Genomic DNA, 11,661 nt, shown 5'->3' with positions numbered 1-11,661 from the left:
TTGAGATTGATATTCATTTTGTTCGTGAAAAGGTTGCTCTTGGTCAGGTTCGGGTGCTTCATGTTCCCTCTACGGCTCAGTTTGCTGACATTTTCACCAAGACACTGCCTACTAAGCCGTTTCAAGATATTTGTTTCAGTCTCAACGTCGTCAAGCCTGCCGTTGATACTGCGGGGGGATGTTAGAGTAGTCATTATGGTATACGACTTCTAGTCCAAGTCAGTTTTGTACCCCTACCCCAAGTCGGTTTGTACCCTCTTATATACTCTTGTATGCCGCACAAAATCATCAATAAGCAACAGTTTTATTCAGCTTTCACCGACAACTCTCCGGCCCCGCCTTGCGCTTGATGTGTTTGACACATTGACCGAACGGGATTATTGTGATTTTGTTAGGTAAATCATGGATTCTGATGCTTCGTCGGACGAGGAGTATGGACCGACAGAGCTTGACCAAATGATTCAAGATGAGTTCTTCGATTCATCGGATTCGGACGAAGAAGTGGACATGAGCATGCAAGAGGAAATGGACCGACAAGTGTAGCATATTCTCAACTTTAAGGGCTCAATCAAAGGGAGAAGAGTGATCAACCGGGACAGGGTGTCCGGAGCAAAGCTACTGCACAATGACTACTTTTCTCCCACGCCTGCTTTCCCGGATGATCGATGATTTCGTCGCCGTTTTCGCATGCGGAAACCATTGTTTTGCACGTTGTGGAGGGAGTGGAGGCACACGACGACTACTTCAAGCTCAGAAGGGATTGTTGCGGCCAACTCTTTTTCTCGGCCAAGCAGAAGTGCACGACTGCTCTGAGAATGCTTGGACTTGGTATCGCTGCAGACACCGTTGGTGAGATGGTCAGGATGGGGGAGAGCACGTGCGTGAAGACTATTGTCAAATTTGCCTGCACCATGGTGGAGGTGCTTGGACATGAGTATCTCAGAGAACCAAATGCGCACGACAGTGAGAAGTTGTTGACTATTGAAGAGGCAAGGGGGTTTCCAGGAATGCTCGGATCAAATGATTGCATGCATCGGCAATGGAAGAACTGCCCCAAAGGTCTGCGGGGAATGTATCAAGGTCACACGAGAGAGGCCACCATCAAATTAGAAGCGGTGGCATCACATGAATAATGGATTTGGCATGCTTTATTTGGAATTCCGGGTTCTCACAACGACATCAACGTGCTTCAACGATCTCCGGTGTTCAGGGGACTTTGCAATGGGGAATCACCGTCGTGCAACTACACTGTCAACGGCCGGGACTACAACATGGGGTACTATCTTGCCGATGGTCCTCAGTGGGTGGCTTTTGTGAAGACCGTATCCGAGCCGCGTGGCAATAAACAGAGCCACTTTGCAACAATGCAGGAAGCGGCTAGGAAGAACGTGGAGAGGGCATTTGGTGTGCTTCATGCTCGTTGGGAAATTGTGCGGAGCGCTGTAATGATGTGGGAAACTGAAACTTTGTGGCAGTTGATGACATGTTGGGTTATTCTGCAAAATATGATTGTCGAGGATGAGGGTGATGGTGTAGCCCAAACCCATGATTTCGAAGCATCCGAAGAACAAGTTGAAATCCCGGAATATCAAGATGCGGCTCAGCTTGTGAACTTTTTTCAGATGCATCAGAATCTTCGAGATCAGCAGGTGCACACGCAGCTACTCAATGATCTTGTGGAGCACATGTGGATCCACAATAACAACCAAGGAGGCAATGCTTGAGTTTGGCACTTCAAATAAATTTTATGTAAACGATATCTATGCTTGATACCAACAATTGCTATTTACGTGCGACATTGTGTTGCATGATCGACGTGCATATATTTGCATGGATTTAAGAGTCCGAATTTGAGATATGTGGATGCCCGAAGAGAAATATGAAGGATTGTCCAATGCGCCCACAAACGTGCCTGATCACGTCCGTGGTGTTTGAGGGTCCGGATTTGCTAGTCCGGCTTTAGATGGTCTAACTTGGCCATTTCAGCGAAGCAAGAAGCTGCGGTGAAGTAGGGAAGAAAACAAAACAAAACGAGCAAATGCACTTTTTCCGAGAAAAAAAAGTCGATCAAAAGCTGGAGCACTCAAGAAGAAAATCTGCACTAAAAATATACCCGTGCGCACATGTACGAAAGGCAAAGAAGGCCCCAGAAGCTGCAAATTAAAAAGACAGAACACCGAAGCACCGAAGCGCAGCTCCACCACCATTTCACACTCTCCCCTGCTTCACTTCACTGAGAAGCACACGGACGAAAAGCTGCTTGCTGGGAGCCATGGCTCCCCCGCTCCTCCTCCTCGTCCTCTTCCTCCTCCCGGCCCTCGCCGCCGGCCACCAGCACCCCTCCTCCTACGGCTCCTCCGCCCTCTCCGAATGGCGCAACGCCAAGTCCTCCTACTTCGCCGCCGACCCCGGAGACGCCATCGGTAGGCATCAACAAACCTCGCCTCCCTCTCCGCCCTCCCTCCGCCCGTCATGGCAGCAGTCCAAGAAACGAATCCACCAAACCGTCCTTGCGCTCTCGCCAAAATTCCCCGCGTCCATGCCGCAGGCATTAATTAGTTCACTTTTCCTCTTTCGGTATGTTGCCGCCAACGGAATTTCCACAAACCGCACGCTCGGTTACCGGAGCTTCTCTGCTCGTACCACAGTCGGTTCTTGCGATCCTGGCGGCCATGGACATGGGTACGGAGCTGATCTGTGCTTTTCTTTTTGTGGGGTGCGGCGTGCAGGTGGCGCGTGCGGGTTCGGGGATCTGGGGAAGCACGGGTACGGGATGGCGACGGTGGGGCTGAGCACGGCGCTGTTCGAGCGCGGCGCCGCCTGCGGCGGCTGCTACGAGGTCAAGTGCGTGGAGGACCTCAAGTACTGCCTCCCCGGCACCTCCATCGTCGTCACGGCCACCAACTTCTGCCCGCCCAACTACGGCTTCCCCGCCGACGCCGGCGGCGTCTGCAACCCGCCCAACCACCATTTCCTCCTCCCCATCCAGGCGTTCGAGAAGATTGCGCTCTGGAAGGCCGGCGTCATGCCCATCCAGTACCGCCGGTACGTATGCTCCATTCTTGCCTGCACTCGATCTCACTCTGCTTTGGACTCCATGTTCGGCTAGATCTAAGGCTAAAGTTTCCTCGGTTCCCTGATTCAATCTGTGTGGAGCTGGAAAAGTGCTTGCCAAGCTAGGGATTGCTTTGGTTTGCGCAATGTGGGATCCCAGAAAAGCTGAATTGCAAGTGTCCGTTGGTGAGGAAAGTATGGAGGGGATCAGGAGGACCCTCTTCCACTGTGGTGAAGTGCAAGTTCTTTTGGTTAGGGTTCGAATTAGGGTAGTTTTATCTGCTGTCCTGGCCTCTATATGCTCTAATGTGGCCTTCCTTTACTAACAAGGTAGTACAAAGATGCATAGAACAAAGTGTTAATGTACTAATGTGATTTGGTGTTTGGGTTAGGAGGAAAGCACCTATGAGCCTTTTGATGCAGCATCGAGCCATTGACTATCTAGAGTATCACATGCTCGATTTGCGTGAATTTGATCAATTATAGTACTGTATTACATTTTGGTTCAGTATTCGCGTCCTATTCATTGGTGTAAGCATTAGACTTCCATGGCTCCTTCGGTTTATTTTGTTCTTTGGGGCTCTGTTGGAATTAAAACACGCTATCATCTCGATGATGATAATGCAGCTGGTGATAACTAGTTGTATCATTCTAACCCGTGCTCAACAGTAAGGGTTTTTTATTCCATGATTCACGACAGTCTATGGTTACTAGAGTGCAGAATCGGTATGCTGAGCTATGATAACTCACATGAAGAAATTAATTAGAAACATCAAGAAAGTAAGCACCTCTTATCTGAGTGATTATCCTGGGTTTTGTTGATAACTGAGGAATTCTAGGAAATGGGGATCTTATTGACAGTTAGTGCTTAAAAATTCTATTGACTGCTGTAAGGACTGGTTGAACCATATTAATGGAGAGGTTGCAAGAAGTTTTTTTGGAACTTCTAGAATCTAGAGTTGTTGATCTGCACCGAACTAGCATCACCAAGTTATTTGCTTCTGGGTTTACATGATGTGCCCTCCAGTACCCGGTATCACCAAACTGTCAGGACTGGCCCTACAAATAGTAGTGGCGCATTAACTGGTGTTGTCCTTAATATTCTGTGGTTATGTTTGATATTTATGCCAGTTGGTAGCTCCTTGGGATCCTTTAAACAACTTGATTTATTTTCTTGAGGGAAATCTAGTTGATTATTTGTACTACTAAAACTGTGTTAAAAAGGAACTTTGGATAGTGACTTGCCTGACCGTTTAATCATCTTAGCTTTACTCTTTTTTTGGTTTGTTATTGGCATTTAAGATCCAAACAGATTAGGATATGGCAAATGGTAACACTTATCAAATTTGGTAAATTTGCAAGCACTATTCTGGTGCTTTTCAGAGCATAAAGTTAGGAACCTGCATATATGCCACACTTAAAAGGTGTAGTAGCAGAGATCTAATAACAGGTACTTCTTCTACATACTTTCATGAATAACAGGTTTAATGAAATGTGCTGTTAATGTGCTTTTTTTTATCCTCAAGATTTCATGTTTCAAATCATCAGATGACAATTAGCCTGAGGTAATTGGCAGCAATATCGACCCTGCTGTGCTCTGCGACTAAACTATGCCAGACTTTAGCTTCATCAGCTGTTATATAGCTCCCTTACTGTTAGCAAATAGCAATTGGCACTATTTCCAAGAGAAAGAATAAATGTATGGTAGAGAACAAACCACTATTCCACGGAACAGCAAAAATGCACATCATCAACAATAAAGCTATTAGCCTATTACACAAGTTATCTGCTTCTCAGGTATGCATGAGATGCCTACCTGGTGACAATCAAACTGGCCCTGGAAGTTGTAGTGGCACATTAATTGTGGTTGTCCTTAATATTCTATGTTTGTGTTAGATATTTATGCACTGGTTGGTAGCTCTTTGAGGTCCTTTTGAAACAACTTCATTCGATTATTTTTCCAGAGAAAACTTCATTAGTTATTGGTACTACTAGGACCGTCTTGAACTGAAACTAATCATCTTAGCTTGTGCTTACACTTCATTTTATTTGTTAGTGTTCGAATTCAAACAGACTATGATCGCATCTGTAAATTAGTGAAGTTCTACTCCTGTGTCATTCAGAATATAAAATTGAAAACGTGCATGTATGCTAAACTGAAAAGTATGTTATAGAAGGGTGTAATAATCTTTATGCGCGTCAAGTTGTCTAGTAGCTTGAAAGGTTGAGGTGCTTCTTTGAGATAGTTTCCTGAATGACGGATTTGTGCAACATTCTGCTATCAATGTGCTTTCGTGATCCTGGAGATTTCATGTTTCGTAGGACAATTGACATGGAAATATACATCCTACTATGATCTGGGACTAATCTATGTCAGGCCATTTCATTACTTATTAAGTAGTTTGCAGGATTCGCATGAGAACAAACAACGAGGACAAATAAAGCTACTAATAGCATTAACCTGTCGGAAAAAATGCCTCTCATTCTTTGCTGAGATTGACTTGTTTTCTTATGAACAGCGTCAAGTGCCTTCGTGAAGGCGGCGTGCGGTTCTCGGTCTCCGGGAAGAGCTTCTTCTTCACAGTCCTAATCAGCAATGTCGGCGGCGCTGGCGATGTCAGATCAGTGAAGATCAAAGGAACAGAGTCTGGCTGGCTCGACATGGGCCGCAACTGGGGCCAGATATGGCACATCAACTTAGATCTCACAGGGCAGCCGGTGTCCTTTGAGCTCACCTCGAGTGACGGCACGACAATGACCAATTTCAACGTTGTGCCCAAGGATTGGGAGTTTGGCAAAACATACACCGGCAAGCAATTCCTGCTCTAGAGAATTATTGATAGCGACTTACAATTTTCTCAAAGAAGAAAAATCATCCTATGAGTTGGTTGTAGTACTGTATATCCTTCTGAGGAACAAGATTATTATTAGGAAAGGAATATAATCTCTACCCTACTGTACATTCCTCTGAGGAAAGAGCTGATTATTAGGAAAAATATCAGTTTAGTGCAAAGCCTCAGATAGTTGTTCTACATACTACATGCAGTTGTAATTGTCGGATGTACTATTTCAAATCTGATAGTTGCTCCAGAGGCTTGATGTATCATTCAGAAATGTTCTGATAGTTGCCCCAGTGCTTGATGTATTATTCAGAAACACTCTGATAGTTGCTCCACATGCTCGTTGTATCATTCAGGAATAGAAGGCCATATTTGGCGTTTCGATTTCATATTTGTATTGACTAGATTATTTATACCCCACCAACAATGAAACATTCAAGATTTCATATATGTAGATATGCAGAAGAAATTTCAAGATTCATTCCCCAGTAAGACCAAAACCTAACAGAAGGGTACATCTCTTCTACAGATTGCAACGAGTGATAATTATTCATTCAACTGAATTTCAGCAACAACTCAAATGTTCAATACTGGATCCATTGCAGTTCAGCTATCTGTCCAATGTAAACATTGGTTCAATTGCATTTCAGTTATAACTTAAATGTACAGTCACAGCAGTAGAGCTATACGATCTAAAGCGAGAAATATAATACAGTAGAACAAATTAACCAGACTTAGAAAAATCAAAACCAGATTCAACACAGCAAAACACTTGGTCAGGATTTCAGGAATAGGTATCTTGCGTCTGTATCAACACAGATTCAACACAGCAAAACACTTGGTCAGGATTTCAGGAATAGGTATCTTGCGTCTGTATCAACACAGATTCAACACAGCAAAACACTTGGTCAGGATTTTAGTTTCACATATTTACAGAGAATTCATACCACTCCCAACAATGAATCCTCTGCATCTGTAGATCTGCACAGAAAGAAAAACCAAGATTCGTTCCCCAGTGAAACCGAACTAAATCAAAAGGATGCATCTCTTCTGCAGATTGCAACGAGTAGTAAATCGTTCATTCAATTGCATTTCAGCTAAGTCAAATCAATTGCACTCCAAGTCAGGATTCAGAACAGAACTAGTTTCATTGACCGCAACAAGATATTACAGCCTACTGAACACAAGACACGGAACACAACGACGCACGCCAAAGCAGCAGTAAATCCCATCTCCCACAGCACACATCACAGAGGGCACAAGACAGACACAGCCGCAACCACACTGCTGCTGCCACCAACGGAACCCAGGAACCTAGCCGCCGAAGCCGTAGAGGGTGCGGCCCTGGCGCTTGAGCGCGTAGACGACGTCCATGGCGGTGACGGTCTTGCGGCGGGCGTGCTCGGTGTAGGTGACGGCGTCGCGGATGACGTTCTCGAGGAAGATCTTGAGCACGCCGCGGGTCTCCTCGTAGATGAGCCCCGAGATGCGCTTCACGCCGCCCCTCCTGGCCAGCCTCCGGATCGCCGGCTTGGTGATGCCCTGGATGTTGTCGCGGAGCACCTTCCGGTGCCGCTTGGCGCCGCCCTTGCCCAGCCCTTTGCCGCCCTTGCCGCGCCCCGACATCGCCGCTCCGGTTAGCTCCGACAGGTGTGTGATTGGGAAGAAGAGGGAGTGCTGCTGAAGCTTGTGGTGGGATTTGGGGCGGAGGCGGGTTTATATCGGGAGGATTTGGGGGCGGGGGGGAAGCGCGGGATTTTGGTGGATTTGGGGCGGGAGGCGCTCGCTGGGTCGATCCGTGGGACGGAGGGCGTGGGACGTTGGATTGGAATGAAGGGTCAGATGGGGTGCGGGCGCGAGGCTGGTGGCGCGGATCGATGACGTGGCGGCGGAAGCGGGGATGGATTTGAAATCGGAGACCGGGGACTAGAGGAGCGCGGTGGATTGCAATGTTTCTGTTTTTTTACCCTTTGAACTGTCCTAAAATCTAAAAAGTGGCCGCGCACTAACTAGACGAACCAGGCGGCCGAACGAGAGCCGCTCGATCTCGTCCCGATCGACGGCGCGCCGTGTCCAGGTGTCCCCTGGTCGGGTGGTGGGGCCGCGCCGCTCAGACCCGCGCGTGGACCGGTCGACTGGTCCGATTGCGCCGCGCCGCTCGAGATAAACCGCCCGTGGGACCCACATGTCATTGAGGATTAGGCAGTTCTCCAGCGTTTTAGCCGTCGTGCGTAATGGGTGGCGGTTTCGAATTTCGTGCCATTACCCCGTCCACCCCCCACCCCACCTCTCACCGCCCATTCCTCCTCTTTCCCCCTTTGCTTTCGCCGTTGGTTGGTGCTAGGAGGCGGTTCCAAATCCGCTGGGTTGTGGTCGACGGCGGGGCGCGCCGCGAGGGTCGTCGTCCGCGGCGGCACAGGTACTGCTCCTACGCGCGCTCCTCGTCTTCGTCCCTGCTTGTTTCTCCACTCGCCCGCCCTCCTTTTTTCTAGTGAGGTCGCTCGTTTTTCGGTGAGGTCGCGGTCGTTGTCAGGGAGGTCGAGGTAGAGGTCGAACTCGAGGTCGCGGTCGGGGTTAGGGAGGTCGAACTCATTTTCCGGCGAGGTTGAGGTCACCCCCGCGGACTACTTCGTTTGGGAAACCGCCGGATTGGCAGGGGTGGGTTAGGGTTGTGCTCATCCCGTCGTTTTTGCGTTGTAGTAGGGGGTGAGCTCGTGCATATACGTACGGTATGAGTGGTTCAGGGAGGATGAGTGATTCGCGGCGATAGAGCCTCGTCTGTGGATTGAAGCCTCGCGGTGGATCTGGTGTTTTTGATGAGTGTTTTTTCCCCCGCGGTGTGCAACTCTGTTGCCCCTTGCGTGCAAATTAGGAGCAGTAGTAGGAGATTTTTGAGATAATATAGCCAATCTGCCAGCCTTGTGGTGGTTCTCCTGGGTCATGTGTTCTCTCCTCTTGTTTGCAATTAGGGACCATTACCTGTGCAAATTAGTACCTATGCTTGCCAATTTCCCAATATTCTCTATCCAAGCTGTCAGCCTTTGTGATTGATCTGGTGGTCTGTGTGTTTTCGTGCTGCTATGTGCAACTAGGAACCCTTGTTTGTGCAGTTTAGAACCAATGCTTGCCAATTTTTTGCATTATAGTGTACCCAATCTACCAGCCTTGTGGTGGATGTGGTGGTCCACGTGTTTTTATTCGGCTGTGTGGAAATAGAGATCATCACTTGTGCAAATTAGTACCAATGGTTGACAATTGTCCAATATAGTCTACTGATTTTTCTGCCAGCCTTTGTGCTGGATCTGGTTGTTCGTGTGTTTTTCCCCTGCTGTGTGCAACTGGGGCCTCTTGATTGTGCAAATTAGTATCAATGCTTACCAATTTTTCAAAATGGTCTACCCGAATCTGCAGTCTTTGTTGTCGATGTGGTTGTTCATGTGTTTTCACCTGATGTGTGCAAATAGGGACCCTTATTTGTGCAAATCAGTACCAATGCTTGCCAATTTCCAATATATTATACCCAATTGAATATATTTTTCCTGTTGGCTATGCATTTTTTGTTTGTCCAAGTTGCACAAGTTATCATAATGAGCTTGTTGCCTTTAGTTAACTATTTTCTGCCTAGTTATTACTTTCCACAGTTAAACTTAGTTGGCTTATATGCTGTCCAGTTTGCACAAGGTTGACTGCCTAGTTGGTTGCATCACTGTAGTAGTTGGTTGTCCACACGTTTTATAGTTGGTTGTCCACATGTTTTCTGCAGATCAAAGCAACCTTCTATGATTTCTCTAGTTTGTTTCCGCATCTTCTAACTATGTTTTCTTTTGTTGTATTTCCTCCCGCAGGGCAAAAATGGTTATAATAGGAGGAGATGTGGATGGCAATGAAGAAGATGTATTTTTTTCACTTTTTCCGTGTTTTTGAGTTGTTTTCAACTTATGCATGTATGCTAATGTTTTTTTTCATGTTTTCTTTTGGTTGCTTAATCAGCGTTCTGGAAGTGAGTCGCTTCGCCGGAACTCGAAGCGTCCTGCTAATCGCCAGCCACGACCTGCGCGGAGTGTTGAGCAGGGAGAGAATGTTGAGGTAAGTGGCATGCTGATGACACAAGCCAATTTTTCGGTTTTGTTTGGGTCATATAATATTTTTTGTTTTTTCCCATGCTCATGTTTTTTATTTTTTCTTAGGATGCTGATCAGTTCCGTGCTGTAAAGTGGACTAGACGTGCAGCACTTGGTAAGGGAGCTGAGTCATCTTCTAGGGTAAGTAAAATCTCGAATATAAGTGTTTCTCGCTTTTTAGATGCTGATGAAATTATGCAGCAGTTCGCACCACTATTTTTGTTTTTAGTTTGTCAATCCAAGGATAACTTGTATCCATGCGCTTCAGATTATTAGCCTGGAGTTCGCCACCAGCAGTATAGCCAACCCTACCAATAACAACCTTTGTAGTTGACATCTCTAGTCATCTTGATCTAAATACAGTTGACATTAGTTAGCATTAGTTGGCATCTTGTAGTTGACAAGTTGGCATCTTTCATAGTTGACATTACTGGTCAATTTTTTGTGCAGGCAGCAGTTGCTGGAGGAGCTGTCGCATCTTCCGCAGCAGATGCTGAGGTATGTGGTTTTTTGTGTGTTTATGAGCTATTGAACAGTTCCTTGCAAACCTTTAGGCCCCCGCCCCCACCTTTATGCCGCCCCGAAACAACTCGCCACCGCCGCCCCGGCCAGCCCTCTAGGCCCCCGCCCCCCACCCTGAACCCTAAGATAGATAGTGGGGTACCTCTCCGGCGAGCCCCCGTCCCCACTGCGGGTGGTTCTTCCTTAACTCCGGCGAGCCCCCCAACCCCTGAAAATCGACTGACCCAAAAGTCGATTCAGCCGACTGAAGTGTGGCTTAATCAGAGTAGAGCAGCAACACGAGCGAGGGGGAGAGCAGCAGCAGCAGCAGCGCGAGCGAGCGAGCGAGCGAGAGCCGGAGCAGCAGCAGCAGATCCGGCTGGTATGGCCGCCGCCGCCGAAGGGGCCTCGCACTGGGGGAGAGCCGCCGTGGAGATGTCGCCGCGGCGCAGGCTTCAAGGTAGCCGCTCCATGGGGGTGCGGGATGGAGCACCGTCGGTGCCGGGAGGTCAAGTTAAGGAGAAGGTGCGATGCGATCAGTGTACAACCTCTTTGGTGGCGCCGAGTAGGCCTCGGCTACGTCCGAGGAGTCGGTGAGGATGCTGCGGTTCCGGTGGAGCAGGTTAAGGCGGCGCGGTAGGGATGGAGCAGCCGCGATAGATGAGGCGATCGTCGGAGCAGCTCCTTGGAGGTGGAGGACAGGGCGGCTGAACCGGCGGGACGGCGAGATGGACGACGGATCCTCATCCAGGGAGGTGGACGAGGGACGTCGAGCTGTTGCGATGGACGACGTCGTCGGGGAAGAGGCTCCGGCTGGGCAGCGGTGACGTGGCGGACGGAGGAGGGTGGGGTTTCGCGGCTGGAGCGGAGAGGTTATGCCGGCCTGGGATTTCGAATGGCGAAAAGGGGGCGATGGGAGGGGGTGAAGCATGACTTAGGGACGCGCTTGTCCAAAATGTAGGGTGTGTTACAAAAGTACCCCCCCCCCACTGATTTGAACTAGCGGCCCTTTCGGCTCAGGGTTAGAAGGGGGATTTCGCGTGTCGGGATTTGGCAGCTGGAGGGAGTTTTCGCACGCGTTGTAATTTCGGGATATCAAGGCGCGGGTTGTGAAGGCGCCAGTTTTGGGAGCACGATATCTGAAT

At 48.3% G+C, this 11,661-nt stretch overlaps 1 protein-coding gene across 1 annotated transcript; it reads left to right on the top strand.

Moving 5' to 3' along the window:
- Positions 1-2,162: 2,162 nt before the first annotated feature.
- On the top strand, positions 2,163-6,216 carry LOC123054092 (expansin-A10; the record flags this gene model as incomplete). The annotated part of the gene is given in 3 exon segments (XM_044477775.1): positions 2,163-2,423; positions 2,730-3,045; positions 5,574-6,216. Coding segments are annotated over 3 exon segments (777 nt in total). The 3' UTR covers positions 5,884-6,216.
- Between the last annotated feature and the right edge of the window lie 5,445 nt (positions 6,217-11,661).

The sequence above is a fragment of the Triticum aestivum genome, chromosome 2D (genome assembly GCF_018294505.1).
Source record: "Triticum aestivum cultivar Chinese Spring chromosome 2D, IWGSC CS RefSeq v2.1, whole genome shotgun sequence".
In the NCBI taxonomy this organism is placed as follows: Eukaryota; Viridiplantae; Streptophyta; class Magnoliopsida; order Poales; family Poaceae; genus Triticum; species Triticum aestivum.
The sequence above is the reverse complement of the archived record's forward strand: the minus strand, read 5'-3'. Positions and strand labels throughout refer to the sequence as shown.